This window comes from Numenius arquata, chromosome 7 (assembly GCF_964106895.1).
Source record: "Numenius arquata chromosome 7, bNumArq3.hap1.1, whole genome shotgun sequence".
In the NCBI taxonomy this organism is placed as follows: Eukaryota; Metazoa; Chordata; class Aves; order Charadriiformes; family Scolopacidae; genus Numenius; species Numenius arquata.
This window is the reverse complement of record NC_133582.1, coordinates 34,069,930-34,086,404: the sequence shown is the minus strand read 5'-3', so window position 1 is coordinate 34,086,404 and position 16,475 is coordinate 34,069,930. Positions and strand designations below refer to the sequence as shown.

General features: G+C 50.2%; 1 protein-coding gene across 1 annotated transcript; it reads right to left on the bottom strand.

The window, feature by feature from the left end:
- Positions 1 to 1,872: 1,872 nt before the first annotated feature.
- Positions 1,873 to 11,684, bottom strand: GALM (galactose mutarotase). The gene is made up of 7 exons (XM_074150790.1): positions 11,489 to 11,684; positions 10,931 to 11,085; positions 7,880 to 8,086; positions 6,407 to 6,488; positions 2,910 to 3,051; positions 2,651 to 2,825; positions 1,873 to 1,950 (listed from the first exon to the last, which is right to left on the bottom strand). Exons 1-7 carry the CDS (start codon positions 11,682 to 11,684, stop codon positions 1,873 to 1,875), a joined length of 1,035 nt encoding a protein of 344 aa, XP_074006891.1.
- Between the last annotated feature and the right edge of the window lie 4,791 nt (positions 11,685 to 16,475).

Here is a 16,475-nt window from a genome sequence, read left to right as displayed (position 1 = left end):
TAGGGCTATGGTTTAGGGTTGGGCTAGGGTTAAGGTTAAGGTTTACGGTTTAGGGTTAGGGTTATGGTTAAGGTTTACGAGTTAGGGTTTAGGGTTAAGGTTTAGGGTTTGGGTTAGGGTTTATGGTTTAATGTTGGAGTTAGGGTAAGGATTTGGTTGGGGTTGGGTTAGGGTTAGCTAGCATTAGTGTTAGGGTTTAGGGTTGGGTTTAGGGGTTAGGGTTTGGGTTAGGGTTTAGGGTTGGGTTAGGGTTAGGTTTAGGGCTTCGGGGTTAGGGTTAGGGTTAAGGTTTACGGTTTACGGTTGGGTTAGGGTTAAAGTTAGGGTTAGGGTTTAGGGTTGGGTTAGGGTTTATGGTTTAAGGTTGGAGTTAGGGTAAGGATTTGGTTGGGGTTAGGTTAGGGTTAGCGTTAGGGTTGGGGTTAAGGTTAGGGTTATGGTTTGGGTTAGGGTTTACGGTTTAAGGTTGGAATTAGAGTAAGGATTTGGTTGGGGTTAAGTTTAGGGTTATGGTTTGGGTTAGGGTTTACGGTTTAAGGTTTAAGGTTGGAATTAGAGTAAGGTTGGAATTAGAGTAAGGTTTAAGGTTGGGGTTAGGTTAGGGTTAGCGTTAGTGTTGGGGTTTAGGGTTGGGGGTTAGGGTTTAGGGTTGGGTTAGGGTTAAGGTGAAGGTTTACGGGTTAGGGTTTGGGTTAAGATTTACGGATTAAGGTTGGAGTTAGTGTAAGGATTTCGTTGGGGTTAGGTTAGAGTTAGCGGTTAGGGTTTAGGGTTAGGGTTTAGGGTTGGGTTTAGGGGTTAGAGTTAAGGTTTGGGTTAAGATTAGGGTTTAGGGTTCGGGTTAGCCATTAGGGTTTAGGGTTAGGGGTTAGGGTTATGGTTAAGGTTTACAAGTTAGGGGTTAGGGTTAGGGTTAGGGTTAGCCGTTAGGGTTTAGGGTTTGGGTTTGGGTTAGGGTTAGCCATTATGGTTAGGGTTAGGGGTGCCAACTCCCTAAATTGACGTCACTGCCATCCCCCTGGTTTGTTCCAATTCTTTTATGAAAACTGAGAAACCTGGAGGTTTTCATCAGTCAGGTCCTTGTTACAGGATTTTGGGGATGATACACATTTTACGTGGAACCTCAACATTAAGATGATGATTTTTCTCCTGCGGTTGTATATTCAGGACTATAGATGGATGTACCCACTTTACTTAAGCAGCTGAGGCACAGCGTGGATGATGCTCTTGTGCAGCTATCGCTGCTAGCTGTGAAACAGGAGCTCAGCCCAAGGAGCCAGGGTGGCCAGCTGGGATAATCCCAGCACACCCTCCTCCGCAAAACTGTCCTGTGTGACCACTGCGTGCCTGTGCCATCACAATGCTGGTCTGAGAAGAGTAGGGCACCCTTTGATGAGCTGAGGCCGAGCTGCAGGGCAGGTCAGCACTGGGGAGAGAGCAGCAGCCAGGGCAGCCCAGAGCACTTTGCTGGGACTAGCCGGTGCTGTAACAACCACCCACAACTTTATTCACCTTCTGACGTGCTCCACATAAATATTACCAGATATTCCCTTACTGTAGTGTGAGCTGCAACATGCCATGTCCTTAAACAAGGTGTTTTCAGTACATTTTTACTGCAAACCAAAACCTAATGCCCAGGTTGAGGCTGGACAGAGAGTGAGAGCTTTGCAGAGACCAGATAGCAGCAGAGGTGGTGACAGGATTAAAGCCAGCAGAAACTACAGGTGAAAACCACAGAGGAGGAAAAAAGTTCCCAGCTTGGATGCGTCACCCAGGGTAGTTGAAAAGCACCATTGGGCACCTGGTGGGATCTCTGGCTAACCTGCTGGAGGCACTTACCCCTCTCGGTGGTAGGAGCTGGCATCCCTGTTCTTAAGTAGTGCTGAAGAGGAAGTACGTGGTGTGGTTGTATTCCTCACCCGGCCGCAGCAGGGCGCTGGGGAAGTGGGGCTGGGGAGAGGCAGCAGCACATCAGTGACAGTGAGCACACACCGTGGCACCAGAGCAGGTCATGAGGGCATGGCTGCATCCCCTCAGCCGTCCTGGAGCATGTCCCATGGCTCCCCCCAGCATTTCCAGTGGCAGCGTTTAACCACCCGGCTGCATGGGTGAGTCCTCCCCCTGCTTGAATTCAGGCCCCATGGGGAGGATGTGGCAAGGTCCTGGTGGGGTCTTCTGCTCTAGACCTTGGGAAGCTGGGCTGCACGAGGCCAGTCCATGCTGTGCTGGCCAACCCCTGCCTCACACTGCAGAATGCTGCGGCCTGTGCCTGCCTCAGTTCTGGTGTCTGCAAAGCATCCCCTCGCCAAACAGATTCTCTTCATACCGGAAGACGGTAGATTTAGATGAGATATCAGGAGGAAATTTTTCACTCTGAGGGTGGTGAGACCCTGGCCCAGGTTGCCCAGAGAAGCTGTGGCTGCCCCATCCCTGGAGGGGTTCAAGTCCAGGTTGGAGGGGGTTTGGAGCAACCTGGTCTGGTGGGAGGTGTCCCTGCCCAGGGCAGGGGGTGGCACTGGGAGGGGCTTTAAGGTGCCTTCCCACCCAAACCATTCTATGTTTCTATATATTTAATGCCCCAGAGACAAGGGTGGTGGTATGGTCCCCTGTCGCAGGACCCAAGCAGCTTGGGGTAGGGGGGGGAGCTCACCTTGTTGATGGCATCGGGCCAGTTCTGTGTTTCCAGGCAGAAAGCTGAGTGCTTGGGGTACGCAATGGCACCTTTGCCCTTCAGGGAGCCATCTAGGTTGTTCCCGGTGTAAAACTGGATGCCAGGCTGGGTGGTGTGAACCTCCATGGCCCTGCCAGTGGGCGGATGGCGAGCCCTGGGGAGATGCCAGTGGAGGATACCAAGAGGCTGGCTGATCGGGCTCCAGGGGTGGGGGAACCCTGCCTGGGTCACAGCCTACCTGGCCACGAGGCGTCGAGCGGGTGCCTGCTCCAGGCAGAAGTTGTGGTCGAAGCCATCCAAGTGAAACTTTTGAAAGTGCTTCCCCAGCTTCACAGGCTGCCGGAGATCGAAGCTGGTGCCCTGCACAGTGGCCACCTCCCCTGGGCAAGGAGAACATCAGTGTCAGCTGCTCACACACGCACCAGCAAACACCCATGGTGCTGGGTTGAGATCCATTCCTTTGGGGAGCTGAGGGTTTTAAGCCACTTGTGATCCTTGTCTCATTGTGGCGCTTCACTTTGAGCAAGCTTGCCTTGTGACTTGGGCTGGGACGTCACCACCTTGTCCCCCAGCAGAGCTGGCAGCCCCCAGGGACACTGCTGTGCTTAGCTAGGACAAAGCAAAGCCAAGGAGCCAGAAAACAAGAGGGGGGTGGGATTTGTATATATAACTATACAAGCTAATTAATATAACCCCCAAACTCATTAGCTATTAGTATTTATATATGCATAATATTTATATACATATACTATCTCTCTCTAAATAAATAAATAAATGAATCCTCCCAGATCTCTGAACAAACATCCATGAGATGGCGACGAAGGTCTCAGCTGCTGGGATGGTGAATGTATACTGGGACCAGTGCCATCCTGCCTCAGGGCATTGTTTCAGGAAAAAAAGGTTTAAGACCATAAACCCAGTATTTTTTCTTAAGTCTGTTTTCAAGGCCTGATGTGGGGATGCAACATCCTGTGATAAAGCTCTTGCAGTGAGAACACAGTGCAAAACAGCCATACCAACCCAAAGGCAAGGGGATTTGCATTGGGGAGGTGAGAGAGGAAGGACAGGAGAGGGGAATTTTCCCTGAAGTCCCATTTTTCTAACCCCCTCCAAAGGGAGACGTTTCCAAGGGCGAGCAGGCAGGTGCCGGTGCTGCGGATGTGGCAGCCCTGCCCCGTGGGCTGCGCTCTGCTGGTGGCAGCCCAGCTCGGCTGCTCATCTGCACCCAGTCTGCTCTGCAAATCTTGAGAAACATCAGTCTCCACCTGACAAACAGCACATTTCTGTGGCTTCTGATCCTATCTAAAAGGAGTGCATTTGCTGAATTCAGCCGTGGGGAGGAAAAACACCTTGAAAAAAAACAGTGATTTAGGCACTTAAATAAAATACAGCAGCCATTGCACATAATGGCTTTGTCTTTAATAGTTGCACAAATCTCGTCTTCACCCCAGGGCTAAGACTATACACAGTTTTATCAGCTTCAAAGGCTACATTTACCCAAAACACCAAGAAGGAACTGCAAAAAGCAGCAGCAGCAGCAGCAGCAAGCAGCCCGCAATTAAGATGTGAAACAGCTCCATGGTGAAACCAGTGGGGAGAAGCAGGGCAGTGGGTTTGGTATGGCCCTAAGCTCTTCCCTGGCTTGAGCCCAGGCATGACATATCGAGCCGAACAAAAGCTGCCTGGACTGGGAGACCTGCTCCTCCAGCTGTGAGCCAATGCGTACATGTACAGCGGTTTTGGTTCATGAACATAGACATAACGCTGGTTTTAGCAGACACCTGAGCTGAAAAGCTGTTTTGCTTTCTTTGTTTGTTTTGTTTTTTTTTTTTTTTTCCTTTGTAAAGCCTCTCTTCCTCTCCCTCCTGAAGTCAGAATGTGTACTCAGCAAAGCAGCCCTGCAAGAGCATCAGGGAAACAAGCCCTGCCATTTCCAGCAGAGCCTAGGCTTACCAGAAATGGCCCCACAGGCTCATGCAGCCCTCAGGCACACATCTTGCCCCACGCCCAGGCTCTCTCCTTGATGCCAGCTGCACGCAGGAGCACAGCCTTCCCAATGTTTATGCCTCGGACTGGCTGCCTGGTGCTCGCGATGCTGCTCTGTCCTCCAGGGACCTCTGGCAGGGCACAGCACCCTTGCCTGCCATGGTTCAGCATCTGCACTCTGATGGGCTCCTTTCCTCTAAGCCAGTCAGGCTGGATGAAAAGCCATAATTTAGCAGCAAACCTAGAAGTCCACTTTTTTGATTATTTTAATCCATTTTACGTTTTTCAAAAATTAAGCCAAACAGAGCTTCTTTTTTTTTTTTTTTTTTTTTTTTAAATCGTGCTTTTCATTCTCAAAACGAATAGAACTTGGTATCAGACTCATTTTGCAATTAGATAAATTCTTGGTGCAACTCAGCACAGTCACTTAGGCTAAACGAGAAGTGTGTGCTGGCGCTGTGTGGTGGGAGGGTTGGAGTCAAGCCACCCAAGGGAAGGTGCCCCCTTATTAGCAGTGGGACTATTGCCAAGTGCATGTGTTTAGTGCTGGCTCTCCTGCAGGTACAGGGAGCATGTTCCCTGTCCCAACTTGTTCAGTTTACTTAGCAGCTTGATCATTTATGGGGAGGAACAGAGTGGAAGTGGTGGGGTAAAAAAAAGGAAAAAGGAAAACTAGAAAGCCCCATTTTCTCCTTTTTTCCCCCCGAATTGAGACCAGGTGCAAGAGGCTGCCAGCTCGCTTCTCTGCGCTGTCTGGAGACAGCAGCAATACCACCTTTGTTTAATTAACCTGCTTAGCATGCAAAACATGCTATTTCCCTTAACTGGCTTTCCTCTTTTAGGTATGCAGGACATTAAAGACAGGAAAGCAGTGTTGGTTTTGTGTCTTCAGCCAGCAGTGCCAGCTGTCTCCTGTCCCGATGAGGGGACTGATGGCTTGGTTCTTGCAGGGAAGGACCATGCTGGGCTCCTGAGCACCAGAGATCCCGCAGCTCTAGAGCTCGGTTCTGGGCCTGGGAGCTGCCCTCCAGACCAGGGAGTCTGACCATCTCATGTGCCATTGCATTGATCGACAGCAGCTCTGTGCCTGGAACACACTGCTTGCATCGCCCACATTTTACTGAGGCTTAAGAAATGAATCATCCTGCTTTCTCTGGACTTTGAGCATGGGCTGATCTTATGGAAGTAAGATCTGTGGAATTAAAACCTTGATATCACATGGAAAATCCCAGTAGAGAAGTATGATAAAGCCGAACACTGCTGGAGGAAGCAAAGCAGGCAAAACCCCAGGCCCATCCCAGCTCTCAACGTGCTGAGTGACCCTCTCTGGTGGCCCCACTGGTCCTGGGAACAATGGATTGGCCTGTAGGGAAACGCTGGCCAAACAGGTCTGGAGGGACATGCTTTGGTCCTGTGCCATAGGTAGCTTGTCTCCTGGATGGGCACTTTGGATCCATGTTGCAGCCCCGCATCCCCCTTGCCTCTGGTCCCATTTCCTGCTGCTCCTGCCTGCACCGCCTGGATGGACCCTGGTCCCCCCCCTCTCTAGGGCTGGGGCTGGTGATGGACCCTGTTACCAGCACCTGGCTCTGCCCAGGTGGGATGGGACTGTGCCCGCAGGTGAGGCCCTTGCTGTGCCTGGCGTCGCCTGGGCCCTGGTGTGTGTTCCCCAGTGCTATTCCCCAATACCCACAGACATTCAGCCGTAAAACCCTCTCCACCATGTGCCGCAGGTGTCGCACCACCCACCAGTAGGGATCTTGGTGTCATCCACAGGCAGGTAGGAATCAGCTTGGATAGAAATCTCATGGTCGTAGATATCCCGTGAGCCCTGCAGGAGGATGGGAAATACTGGGATTCCTGTATTCCACCATTCCAGCCACCCTCGGCACACCCAGGAAATGACTGCCCACGGTGGTGTTACAGCTAAGCCGGTAGTGCCTGGGGGACCTCCTGGCTGCCATCCCAGCCTGACCCTGGACACAGGACAAAGGTACCAGCACAGGCAAAAAGCTGCATGGGACTTAGTTGCTGTAAATCCTGCAGGGCTGAGACTATCAGTCTGAACTTACACCTCACCAAGCACTACCACCCTGCAGACTGACAAGCCAAAACATGCTGTCTGCTGAGCACACAGCGGCTGGCAAAAGGGGAAGGAAGCAAGTGTGGGGAAGTGCAACCCATCCTCCTGGTTCATCCCCTGCAGCGCGGGAGGTTGCGCTCTTCCTCTCCCGCAGTCTTGGGGATGCTGGCAGGGAACCTGCTAGGCCAGAAGGGGAGCAGGATCAAAGCTAAGCCTCCACGTCACTGTCTAATCTGAGAAGCAATTTCATGCCCAGAGTTCTCCCATTCCTCGGGAAACACACCTGAGTTGCATTTCTTAGGTGTTGATATTACTGTCCCACTGGGAGGACAGACAGAGGGCAAACTAACAACTGCACAGCCATTGTTACAGCAGTAGCCTGAGCAGACGTCCTGCACAGAGGGGCTGGCATGTCTCTCACCAACCCTTTTAAGGGTCTTTGTCTCACGTCCAAGTGCAACTGCACCATCCCATCCTATTGCTCTGCCTAGCAACATTTTATTTCCCAGATTTGCTCCCTCCAAGCTCAGTTATAAACAGGCTGGCAGGACCCTGGACTGGTGTGTGGGAGCCCTCTGCACCCTGCTACTGCCCCACTCTGCAAACTTGGTTGCCTCACATCCCTTTTCCATGACATTTCTCCTCCTCACTTTGATTTGGGTATCTCGGTGCCACGCTGACTCTGGGTGGCACTTCAGGCCCTGATTTCAGCTGCAACATTCACGCAAGGGTTTCAGTATGTCTTTCAGAAGCGCCAACAGAAGACAGCTAAGAAATGCCAGTCCATCACTGGGGAATGGCAGTTCTGCACCTCCTCTGTAATCTTCCTGAGGGACCAGGAGAAACTGAAACTCCCCAGTTACACACAAAAGGAGAGTTAATATTCATGGTGGGATGTCTCTGTTCATGATGCACTGGGATAATGCATCCTCAGTTGAGGTCCATGTGATTCAGTCCTGTCCCAGCCTATGATGCATAAAGACAACCTCCATCGCTGTGTCCCCAGAAGCATGCCGTGTCCCCAGACCAGCATGTTGGTCCCGATGATCCCATGGGAAGCCCACAAATCATCCCATGGGTCCCCAGGCTTTCTTCCCCTGCACAGTGGCCCTCCACAAGGCTCAGCTCTCCATGCTTACCTGCCCTGCGAGGTTGAAGTACGCATGGTTTGTCAAACTGATGGGTGTTGTCTTGCTCGTCTGGGCTCGATAGTTGATGGCCAGCTCCCCACCGCTGAGTGTGTAGGTCACCCAGACTTTCAGGTCACCAGGGTAACCTTCTTCACCATCAGGGCTGAGCCGGAAGAAGCAGATGCCATTTGGGACGATGCGGGGTCTCCAGAGAACCTTCAAGGAGTTGTTGGGAAAGTTATGGGAAACCCTTCTACCCTGGACAAACCCAGGTGCAAAAGGTACTCAAAGAATGAGGCACTGAAACAAAGTATTTTTCAATCATCTTTCCTGCTCTTACTCCCAGAAGAGAAAAAAAACCAAAAGCCCAGTCAATATTTTTTTTCCCTATAAAGGACTAAAAAGCAATATCCCCTTGTTGAAAAAGAAAAAGGGAAGTGGAAGAAAACACAAGCACCAGCCTGCTCTTGGTCAGCCGAGGCCAGCAACAGGGAACAAGTTTTTCAATGAGCTGTCAAACAAACGAGGCAGTTTGCTCTGATGGAGGTCTGTCCCAGCCTGTGTTACTCCATGCCTAAGAGGGTCCATGCGTTTGATTTTTGCCCTGAAGCCGGACTTACTCTCCTTCCCAGGCATCTCCTGGTGTGCAACATCACTTCAACAAGCTGCTGCCCTTCCCTCAGCTAACTCGGGGCTGGCTTCTAGGACAATGTAAATACACACTGGGAGCTCCTGCTTATGGGCTGGGGTTGGGTTAAATAGTACCATGTGTATTGCCAGATACATCCACATGTCACAGAACTGGGACCTCTCAATTTCTTGCCCCTGGCGGAAACCGAGGCTTCTGCTGATGAGAGAGGCAAGCGAGCACAGGGTAAATTTAGCTGCCCAAACAGCCTGTTTGACCCTGGCCATGGACCTGATGCTAAGCAGACACCTCAGCCCCTTGCAGAATGGATGTGCGACAAGGGGTGAGGCACCCAGTCTCTGGAGCTTTGCATCTACCTAAGGAACGGTTACTGTCTAAGCAAAGAGGACAGATCTAGGGGCAGGGGCCAGATGATGTTTTTGAGATGACCACTTTCATTTCCTGTGCAGAATCACAAACTCAGGGCACTTGTTAAAAGCCAAGATTTTCACTGAACATGGGAACTGAGGGTGCCAAATATGATAACCAGACTGCAGCTCCCACTGCTGTGGGATGCTGTGGTTTTATATGAGTTTCTATTTAAGTTCTTCAAAGAAAAAGCTATTAAAGGCCAGTAAGCATACCTATATCACTATTTCTTAAAGCTAAAAGGGTTATTTTCTGAAGTCCCCCAGTCTCCCAGTAGCGTGGTCAGATTTTGCCGCTACGTAAGCATGGCTGCAAGCTTCACTGTCATCAGACCACACACTGACTGCAGCATGGAGGTCTGCAAGATCAGGAATAACTAACAAGATCGCCAAGATCTTGTTAGTCACACGCACACCTTGCGTGTCTTGTTTCTGTTAGGACTGATCACAGGTCTCTGCACAGTGACTGTTACCTGGCTGGAGGGGGTCTTGAGCAGGGGTCCGAGCATGCCCCATGGGCCAGGGGACACAAGCCCAGGCTGGGAGGTGTTACTGCCTTGTATCCATCAAGCTGGCATGCCTTCAGCAAGCAAGGGAAAGAGACAGGAGAAGAGGCCATGTCCACTGTCTGTAGAAGACAGTGTGGAAGCCCCAGGTGCAAAAGAGTGCATTTTTTCAGCTCTGGCTCACAGCAGGTCAGGAGATATAAAGAAACTTTAAACCAAATTATCTTCTTTGGGTCTACAACAGCCAAATCACTCCAGTATTCCTTTTTTTCTAAGTCTGCTGAGGAGCATTTCATCCCAATCTGACACCAGTTCACAATGGGCTGCCCAGAAGTGAGCTTTTCTCCAGTCACTCTGACTTTTGTCCCATCAGCCTGGATGTCCTTTCAGGAAACAAAACATTAACCCAGGAAAGCAGCTGTAGCAGCACATTCACATGCGTTCCTCTGCAGAAAAGGTGGATCAGCTACTTGCTGGCTACAAATGCCTTTGATTTGACAAAGTCCAAGGCTTCAGGAAAGCAGAGACTTCTGAGCCTGCTACGCAATCAGTAGAATTATCAGCAAAGTTTTCAAGAGAGGAGATGCTTCACCGCTCTCACCACTTCTAGTGCATGGAGGGTATCTGCACTTCAGCAGCAGCTCTTGGGAGAAGACAGACGGGTTGAGTGCCCTTGGACCAGGGAAAGGTTATTTCATCTCAGGAGGTCACAGGGAAGGGCTGGGGAGGGTACACAGTGATGCTAGGCCATTTTGCAGGCCTGGTCTAGTCACCCGCTGCTGTGAATCAGAGCAAGAGCCCTGGGTACGTTCTCACCGGGGTGATGGCGGTGCTGCAGGGGGTGGTGGTGCAGTAACTGCGCCGAACCTGCAGCACCACTCTGCTCTCCCCGTGCTGGGGAGGGCTGTCACATGCAAATAGCAATGACACTCAGTGTCTGCAAACGCAGAACCTTCTGACTCTGGGAGGAGCTACGGGCAGGTAACAGCCATGAAAGTGCAGGTGCAACTGAGTCTGCATGGATCACTGTTACCCAGTAAACTTTCTTTGGGCACTGGGACAACTACAGCACCCGCTCTGGGGCAGCGCGGCTGATGCCTCAGGAGCCTCCATCGTGCATGAGGCTGGGTCCTCATTGCCATGTTCCAAACCAGGCTCTGCAGGAGCAGCTCCTTGCCCCAGGACAACCCCCTCAAGAACTGAGCTCACGAGGCCTCAGGGCTGCAGTAACACAGAGGAATCACAGCAATCCTCTGCATGTCCAAGGATGACATAAGTGTGCCCTGCTAAGCCACTTGGGCAAAGACAACCCAACCCAGCAGCTCACAGGGTCTCACTTCACCCAGTTCCTGCACCCACAGCACTTTCTGGGACCTGATTCAACTCAATAACCCCCAGAAAACCCTACAGGGTCGGGAGTGGAGACATCATATCCTCTTGCCACAACCCCCCAGGCTGTGTGCCAGAAGACACAGGGATCCACCACCCTGATGTTCACCTTGTCAAATCCCCTGGCTCCTCCATGCAGGCTGTTGGGCCCATTGTTGAGGAACAGCTGATACTCCTTCCCCTCCACGGTGAATCTCCCCTTTGCAATCCTGTTGGCAACACGCCCCACGACGGCACCGAAGAAGGGGTGCTTCCTTGTGTAACCTGGCCAGAAAAGCAGTGCATGGTTAAACTGAAGGATTGGGAGAGAATGGGTGGTCTCCAGGTGTGCTTATGGATTCAGAGGTGTCTCTCTCTGCTTTCCCCCAGTACTAAATAGGTGACTGCAGTCCTGGTGTTTCACGGGACACACAGCTCACAAGCATGACACAGAGGGGGCACACTGCACCCTGGAGCCACCAATGTCCCTGTTCCCCCACCACCACTGAGCCCAGGACAGGCAGCAGGAGCTGTATTTATTCATCCCAAAATTTGGAGGGGACCCTTAGAAGCAGATCATGCAGTGTGGCAATAAACCAGAAAACACCGGTTAAATTGACTGATTTTTTTAATTATTATTTTTTTAATTATTATTTTGTTTTTTTTAAAGAAATAGATTTAGACCCACCTTCCAAAGTGTCGAAGCCTAGGACAACATCTGAAAACTTCCCATCCCTGTCTTTTGTCTCCAGAGCGGCAATTATGCACCCCAAGGACAGGATCTCCACTTTCATGCTGTCTGACTTTAAGATAAACTTTTCCACCACTCCTCCTCCTTCCTCCTGGGGCATCTGCCCGAACACCTCTCTCCTCACTTCTGTCATTGCTCGCCGAAACCTGGCCCCCGGCACTGCCAGTGGGGGCTGTGGCCCTGCCAGGGAAGGAGGCTCAGGAGGAAGCAATGGTGGCCGGGAGCGGAACAAACACAATTCCAGAGAGCAATCATAAAAATCACATGATTGCTGGGAGGAGTTATGCTGTGCATCTCCCTGCCACCCTAGCTCAGCCAGCGGCAGCGCGGCCACGGAGGGATGCAGCGGAGCATCGAGAGGAGCCAAGGGCTTTCACCCGAGGGCAGTGGCACCAGGGAGGAAAGGGTGCCAAAAAGAGGGAGGAAGCCTGCCCACGCTCGGGCTTGTGCAGCCAGGGCCAGGCAGCGTGGCTGCCAGCCTGCGCGTTCGGGCTTTCAGAGGACAGAGCATCACCGCCACCAGCTCTTCTCCCCCGCTTCCATTACACCGCCACAGCTTTCAGGGCCCTTGCAAAGTATGACACGACCAAATGCTGTTTTCTCCCTTTATGTCATCATGTCCCCCCAGCCCCTCCCCAAGAGGCACAAGGCAGGACCAGTGTCTGCTGACAGAGCTGTCAATGGGGCTCAGGGCAGTTGCTGGCCAGGTGTTAGTCTCAGTCACATTCACATGGCCCTGATCACCTTTTGAAATATCAACTTCTCCCATCTGTCTTGTGTCTTTGCAGGCAGTTTCAGTCAGCAAGAAAACTCCAGCAATATTTAAGTAATGTGTGTGCATGTTTTTGACATCTCTTGGCAAGACTCAAGTGTGAGGCAAAAGAACTTCACTACAATTTGATATTGTTACATTTCTATGAGGGCCCATTTTCAGAATTTGTTCAAAGAACCAATAATTCCAACAACTCCCACCAAAAAACCTCAATCAGTCAACCAGTTGTTGCTAAATATTCATTTCCAACACAGCAATCACCTGTTGATGGGACAAACTACAGACTCCAAGCCGACACAGAAACACCCCCCCCTCGGGGCTGAGCGGGGCTGGTTTTGAAACCTCCACTTCGTTGTTAAGGATGGCTTGGTGTTTGCGGTGTAACACAAAGAGCTGGGCTGGTGTTCCCTTCTGCACCTTCACAACTAGTGCTCGCCATCCGAAAACAACATCACAAGTAAACGTGTTTGTTACTGCTCATCAATACCACCTCCTGTTTGAAAGGGGCCCGGGAGCAGCACCAACTTCGTTTGGAGCCGGGAGGGCTCCCCGCAGGTGGGAGAGAGGGCTGTCGTCTTTATAACCGATTCATGGAGTGTGTTCACATGCAAAGCATTCCCAGAAGCTCACTCCTTAGCACCTTGGCTCCCTGACACCTCTCTTTTCGTGTGCTTGTCCAGACAAAGGAAGCATTTCTGCTTCACAGTTTTTTATAAAGGTGTGGTTTTTTAACATGAGCTGCCACTTTGATTTACTTCTTTGATTCACACTAGAGGAGGTCCAGATCCAGCTCTTTGACATAACAGTCATGCGCACTCTTTCATTTTCCTCACACACCCTCACAGATGTGAGATCACTCAAGCCACAGTGACACCTAAGACAGTGCAGGTGCAAAAGCAATACCACAGACAAATCTGTTGAGGAACCATCCACCCAATTTTCAAGCCGACAGATAAATCAGAAAAGAAATCAGCTTGCACAAGCACTGAATCCCGCATGCAGCAGCGAGGGCAGGGGAGCAACCTCAGCCTCAGGATTTGAGCAAGGTATCTCAAGGCTTCTGCTTCATTACGAGAGGATTTTTCACCATTTGCCTTTGTGTGTGTCCTACCTCTATACCGCTGGGGAGAGGGGGAGGCAGACAAGGGGGAGAGGCAGGATGCAAGCAAGTTGTCTTCTGCATCTCACCACACTGGATTTTCTTTTTTGGCCTTCCTATTTTTAAGAGAGGGTTTGTTTCAGGCCTTATTCACTGTGGCACTGAGTTTTGCTTACAGTGAGGGTCGAATGCAAGCTCCTTGTTTTTTTTCTCTTCTTTCTTCCCGGCAGAAACCTGCACTCCTGGGCCCAAACACGCATGCCGTTGGCAGCAGGGCACTTCCACCGCCAGTGAGCGTTCAGGAAGGCTGGCTGCACGTCTTTGCTTTCACTCCCCTGCCTTGCAGCTCTGCACAAGTAGCTGGGTATCTTGCTATCTTGCTTTTCCGTGTCTCCCCTTGCCCTGACTGAAAAGGTACCGCAGCAGCCCTTTGCAACCCAAAACCCAAAATGTTTGTGAGGAGCATGGATTTATCCCCTGTCTCACCCAGAGACTCTGCAGGTATAGCAGAGGCATGGCATGAAGGTGGGTTACACGCTCCCCAGAAGGCTGGCTCCAGCTCCTCTCCACCAGGCAAGAGATGAAGCAGAAGTTGGACCAACTTGTGCAAGCTGGTTTCTTTTCTGGTTTATCTGTCTTTCCCCCACCAAAAATCTAATAAAAAGGCACACTGTGAAAAAGAACAGCTTGTTTTTGGGGGGTTGTGTTTTGGGGTTTTTTTTTGGTTGTTTGTTTGTTTTTTTGTTTTGGGTGTTTTCGTGTTTTTTCTGTGGTTTTTTTTTTTTTTGAGAGGGAGCCGTTTAATGCACTGTCAACTACTGTCAGAAAGTAAACTTGTTATGAGAAAAATTACAGAGGAGAATTTATTTCCCTGTGATCAGCAGCTTGGAAATTCCATGTGCCTGTGGGTCAGCTACCACTTTGCAAGGCAGAAGCTAGGCATTGGATTTTACACATGCTTGTGTTATTTGCTTATGGATACTTTATTTTTGTGCTTTTTTCAGATGTTTTTCTTTAATCTAAAATAAAGTGACTTTGCTTAAAAGACTGCAGTCTACCAAAACTCTCTGTCATGCAGTACCTGCTATCACAAGATTCTTTTTTTGGTTTGGTCCTCAGGCACTTCTGTAATAAATTACATCACTACACTTCCTTCCTTAATTTTGTCTTTATTTATTAGAAGCCCCTGCTTCTGTGTACCCCTAAATCTAGTGACTATTGTACAGAGGTGGTAGAAATTCAGCTCCTGCTCCTTCTTGTGTTGAGTCTAAACCCAGTTCTCCTGTAAAAAGTGCCCACCTCACTAGACTAGAGGATGTCCTGCAGTGGGTCTCGGCTTTTCCAGTTTGTATACTTTGTTTGTATTCACTGGATGGGGGCTGGACCACCCACTGCTCTAACACCAGGGCATGAGAGCATGTTTTTTTCCCCTCTCACCAAAGAAGTATTTAGAAATGCTATGCAAAGCAGCACATTTGACACTGGGAAGTCCAAGGGGGCTTGCATGCACAGCACTTGTTCAGGAGATGGAAGTTTAAATGAGTTTAAATTCCTACTCCGTGTCAGGCAGAAGAGAAGGCATCCAAACCTGGATTTAAAACCCAGATGTGATTTTCAGTTTTTTTCTGGACGCAGAGCAAGACTTTAGGACTCAACTGATGAAAAAAAAGTCTTAAAAGGAAATTCAGGTTTGTGAAGGGATGTGCTGTGCTCACTTACAGGATCCAGCTCTGTTCTGAGCTACCCAGATCCATAACCACCATTTTCAGCAGAGCTACCATGAGTAAGGGAGGAGTGTGATGTTAATGCCACTCACCATCTGCCCTGGGGGGGAATCTTTGGACAGTACTCCTGGGCCAGGCTGCTAGGAGCAGATCTCTTGTTTTGGGGAACCTAAGCTGTTTGTCTCAGCACAACGAGGTGGTGCAGCTTTGCACACAGAGCCCAGAAACAGCCAAGCTGTTATTGTACCAGCAGCATTTTGATTTGAAGGTGTCAGAGACACTCTAAATGCTGTGATACTTAAGCAATGACCGATGATGACAACTTGCTGTTTCCCAAGGAGCTTCCTTCCTTGGTGCTGGCAGCAGTGACGTACCAGCCCTGCAGCGTGAGATGGGCTCTGTCTGGGCTGGGGGCTGCGCAGACAGAACAGAGCACAGACACCGCTTGTTACACCCTCCGGCAATACAGGGCTGTCATTAAATCCCCTTTTTCCAACAAACTTCGTGTAAGCCTGAGGGGATGAGCTGGCACTAAAGCCTACAGGGAGTAGGCAGAACAAAAGGGGAGACTTCCCCCCACCATTTTATTGTCTGTTTATTGAATGTATCTCCAGCTCTGCTGGTTACTTCCCAGCACACGGGCTTAAAATAGAGCCTGCACTTTTTTTTTGCTTCGTCTCTTCAGGGGGAAATATACTGAGCCATTGATTAGGTTATTTTAGGATCATAGCACGGTGCAGTTGCTTGCTGTTACCCTGGCAGTCACTTACCAGGAGCCAGTTATGCACGTTTTAGAAAGCTCTTCAAGAAACACAGCTACCCGAGAACACTTCACACAGCATGTTTCAGATGTGCCTTTGTGTGCAAGTTGTTTGTGGCTCAGTAGCCGCCAAAGAGCCATTTGGATGTGTTGGTTGCTATAGTAATTACTTTCCTTGGGAGCTAAAATAACATCTTACAGCTCCTGCAGCTTGCTGTTGTATAGGCTGCCTGGAACCAGAGGCGCTTCCATTTTGTTTTGGAGGGGGCTGGGGACTATAATGTAGGCTGAGAGACAGACTTTCCTTTCTATGCTTGAGCAGCTAATTTTGAATTTAACCTTTGTAGAGGATGCGTCATGGGTCTAAGGGTTCAAAAATAAAAGCAGCATATGAAATGGTAGGACAGCCTTGCGGCTGAGGTTTCTGATGGGCGTAAAGATTTGGATTTGGTTTCCATTTCTGCACTGAAAAGTGGTAGGGGAGGGACTGAGGGTCATGCTGAGACTGACTTTCAGTGCCGAGGGCCCTACAAAGCAATGGGGGGGCCTCACAGGGGTTTCGAAAGCAT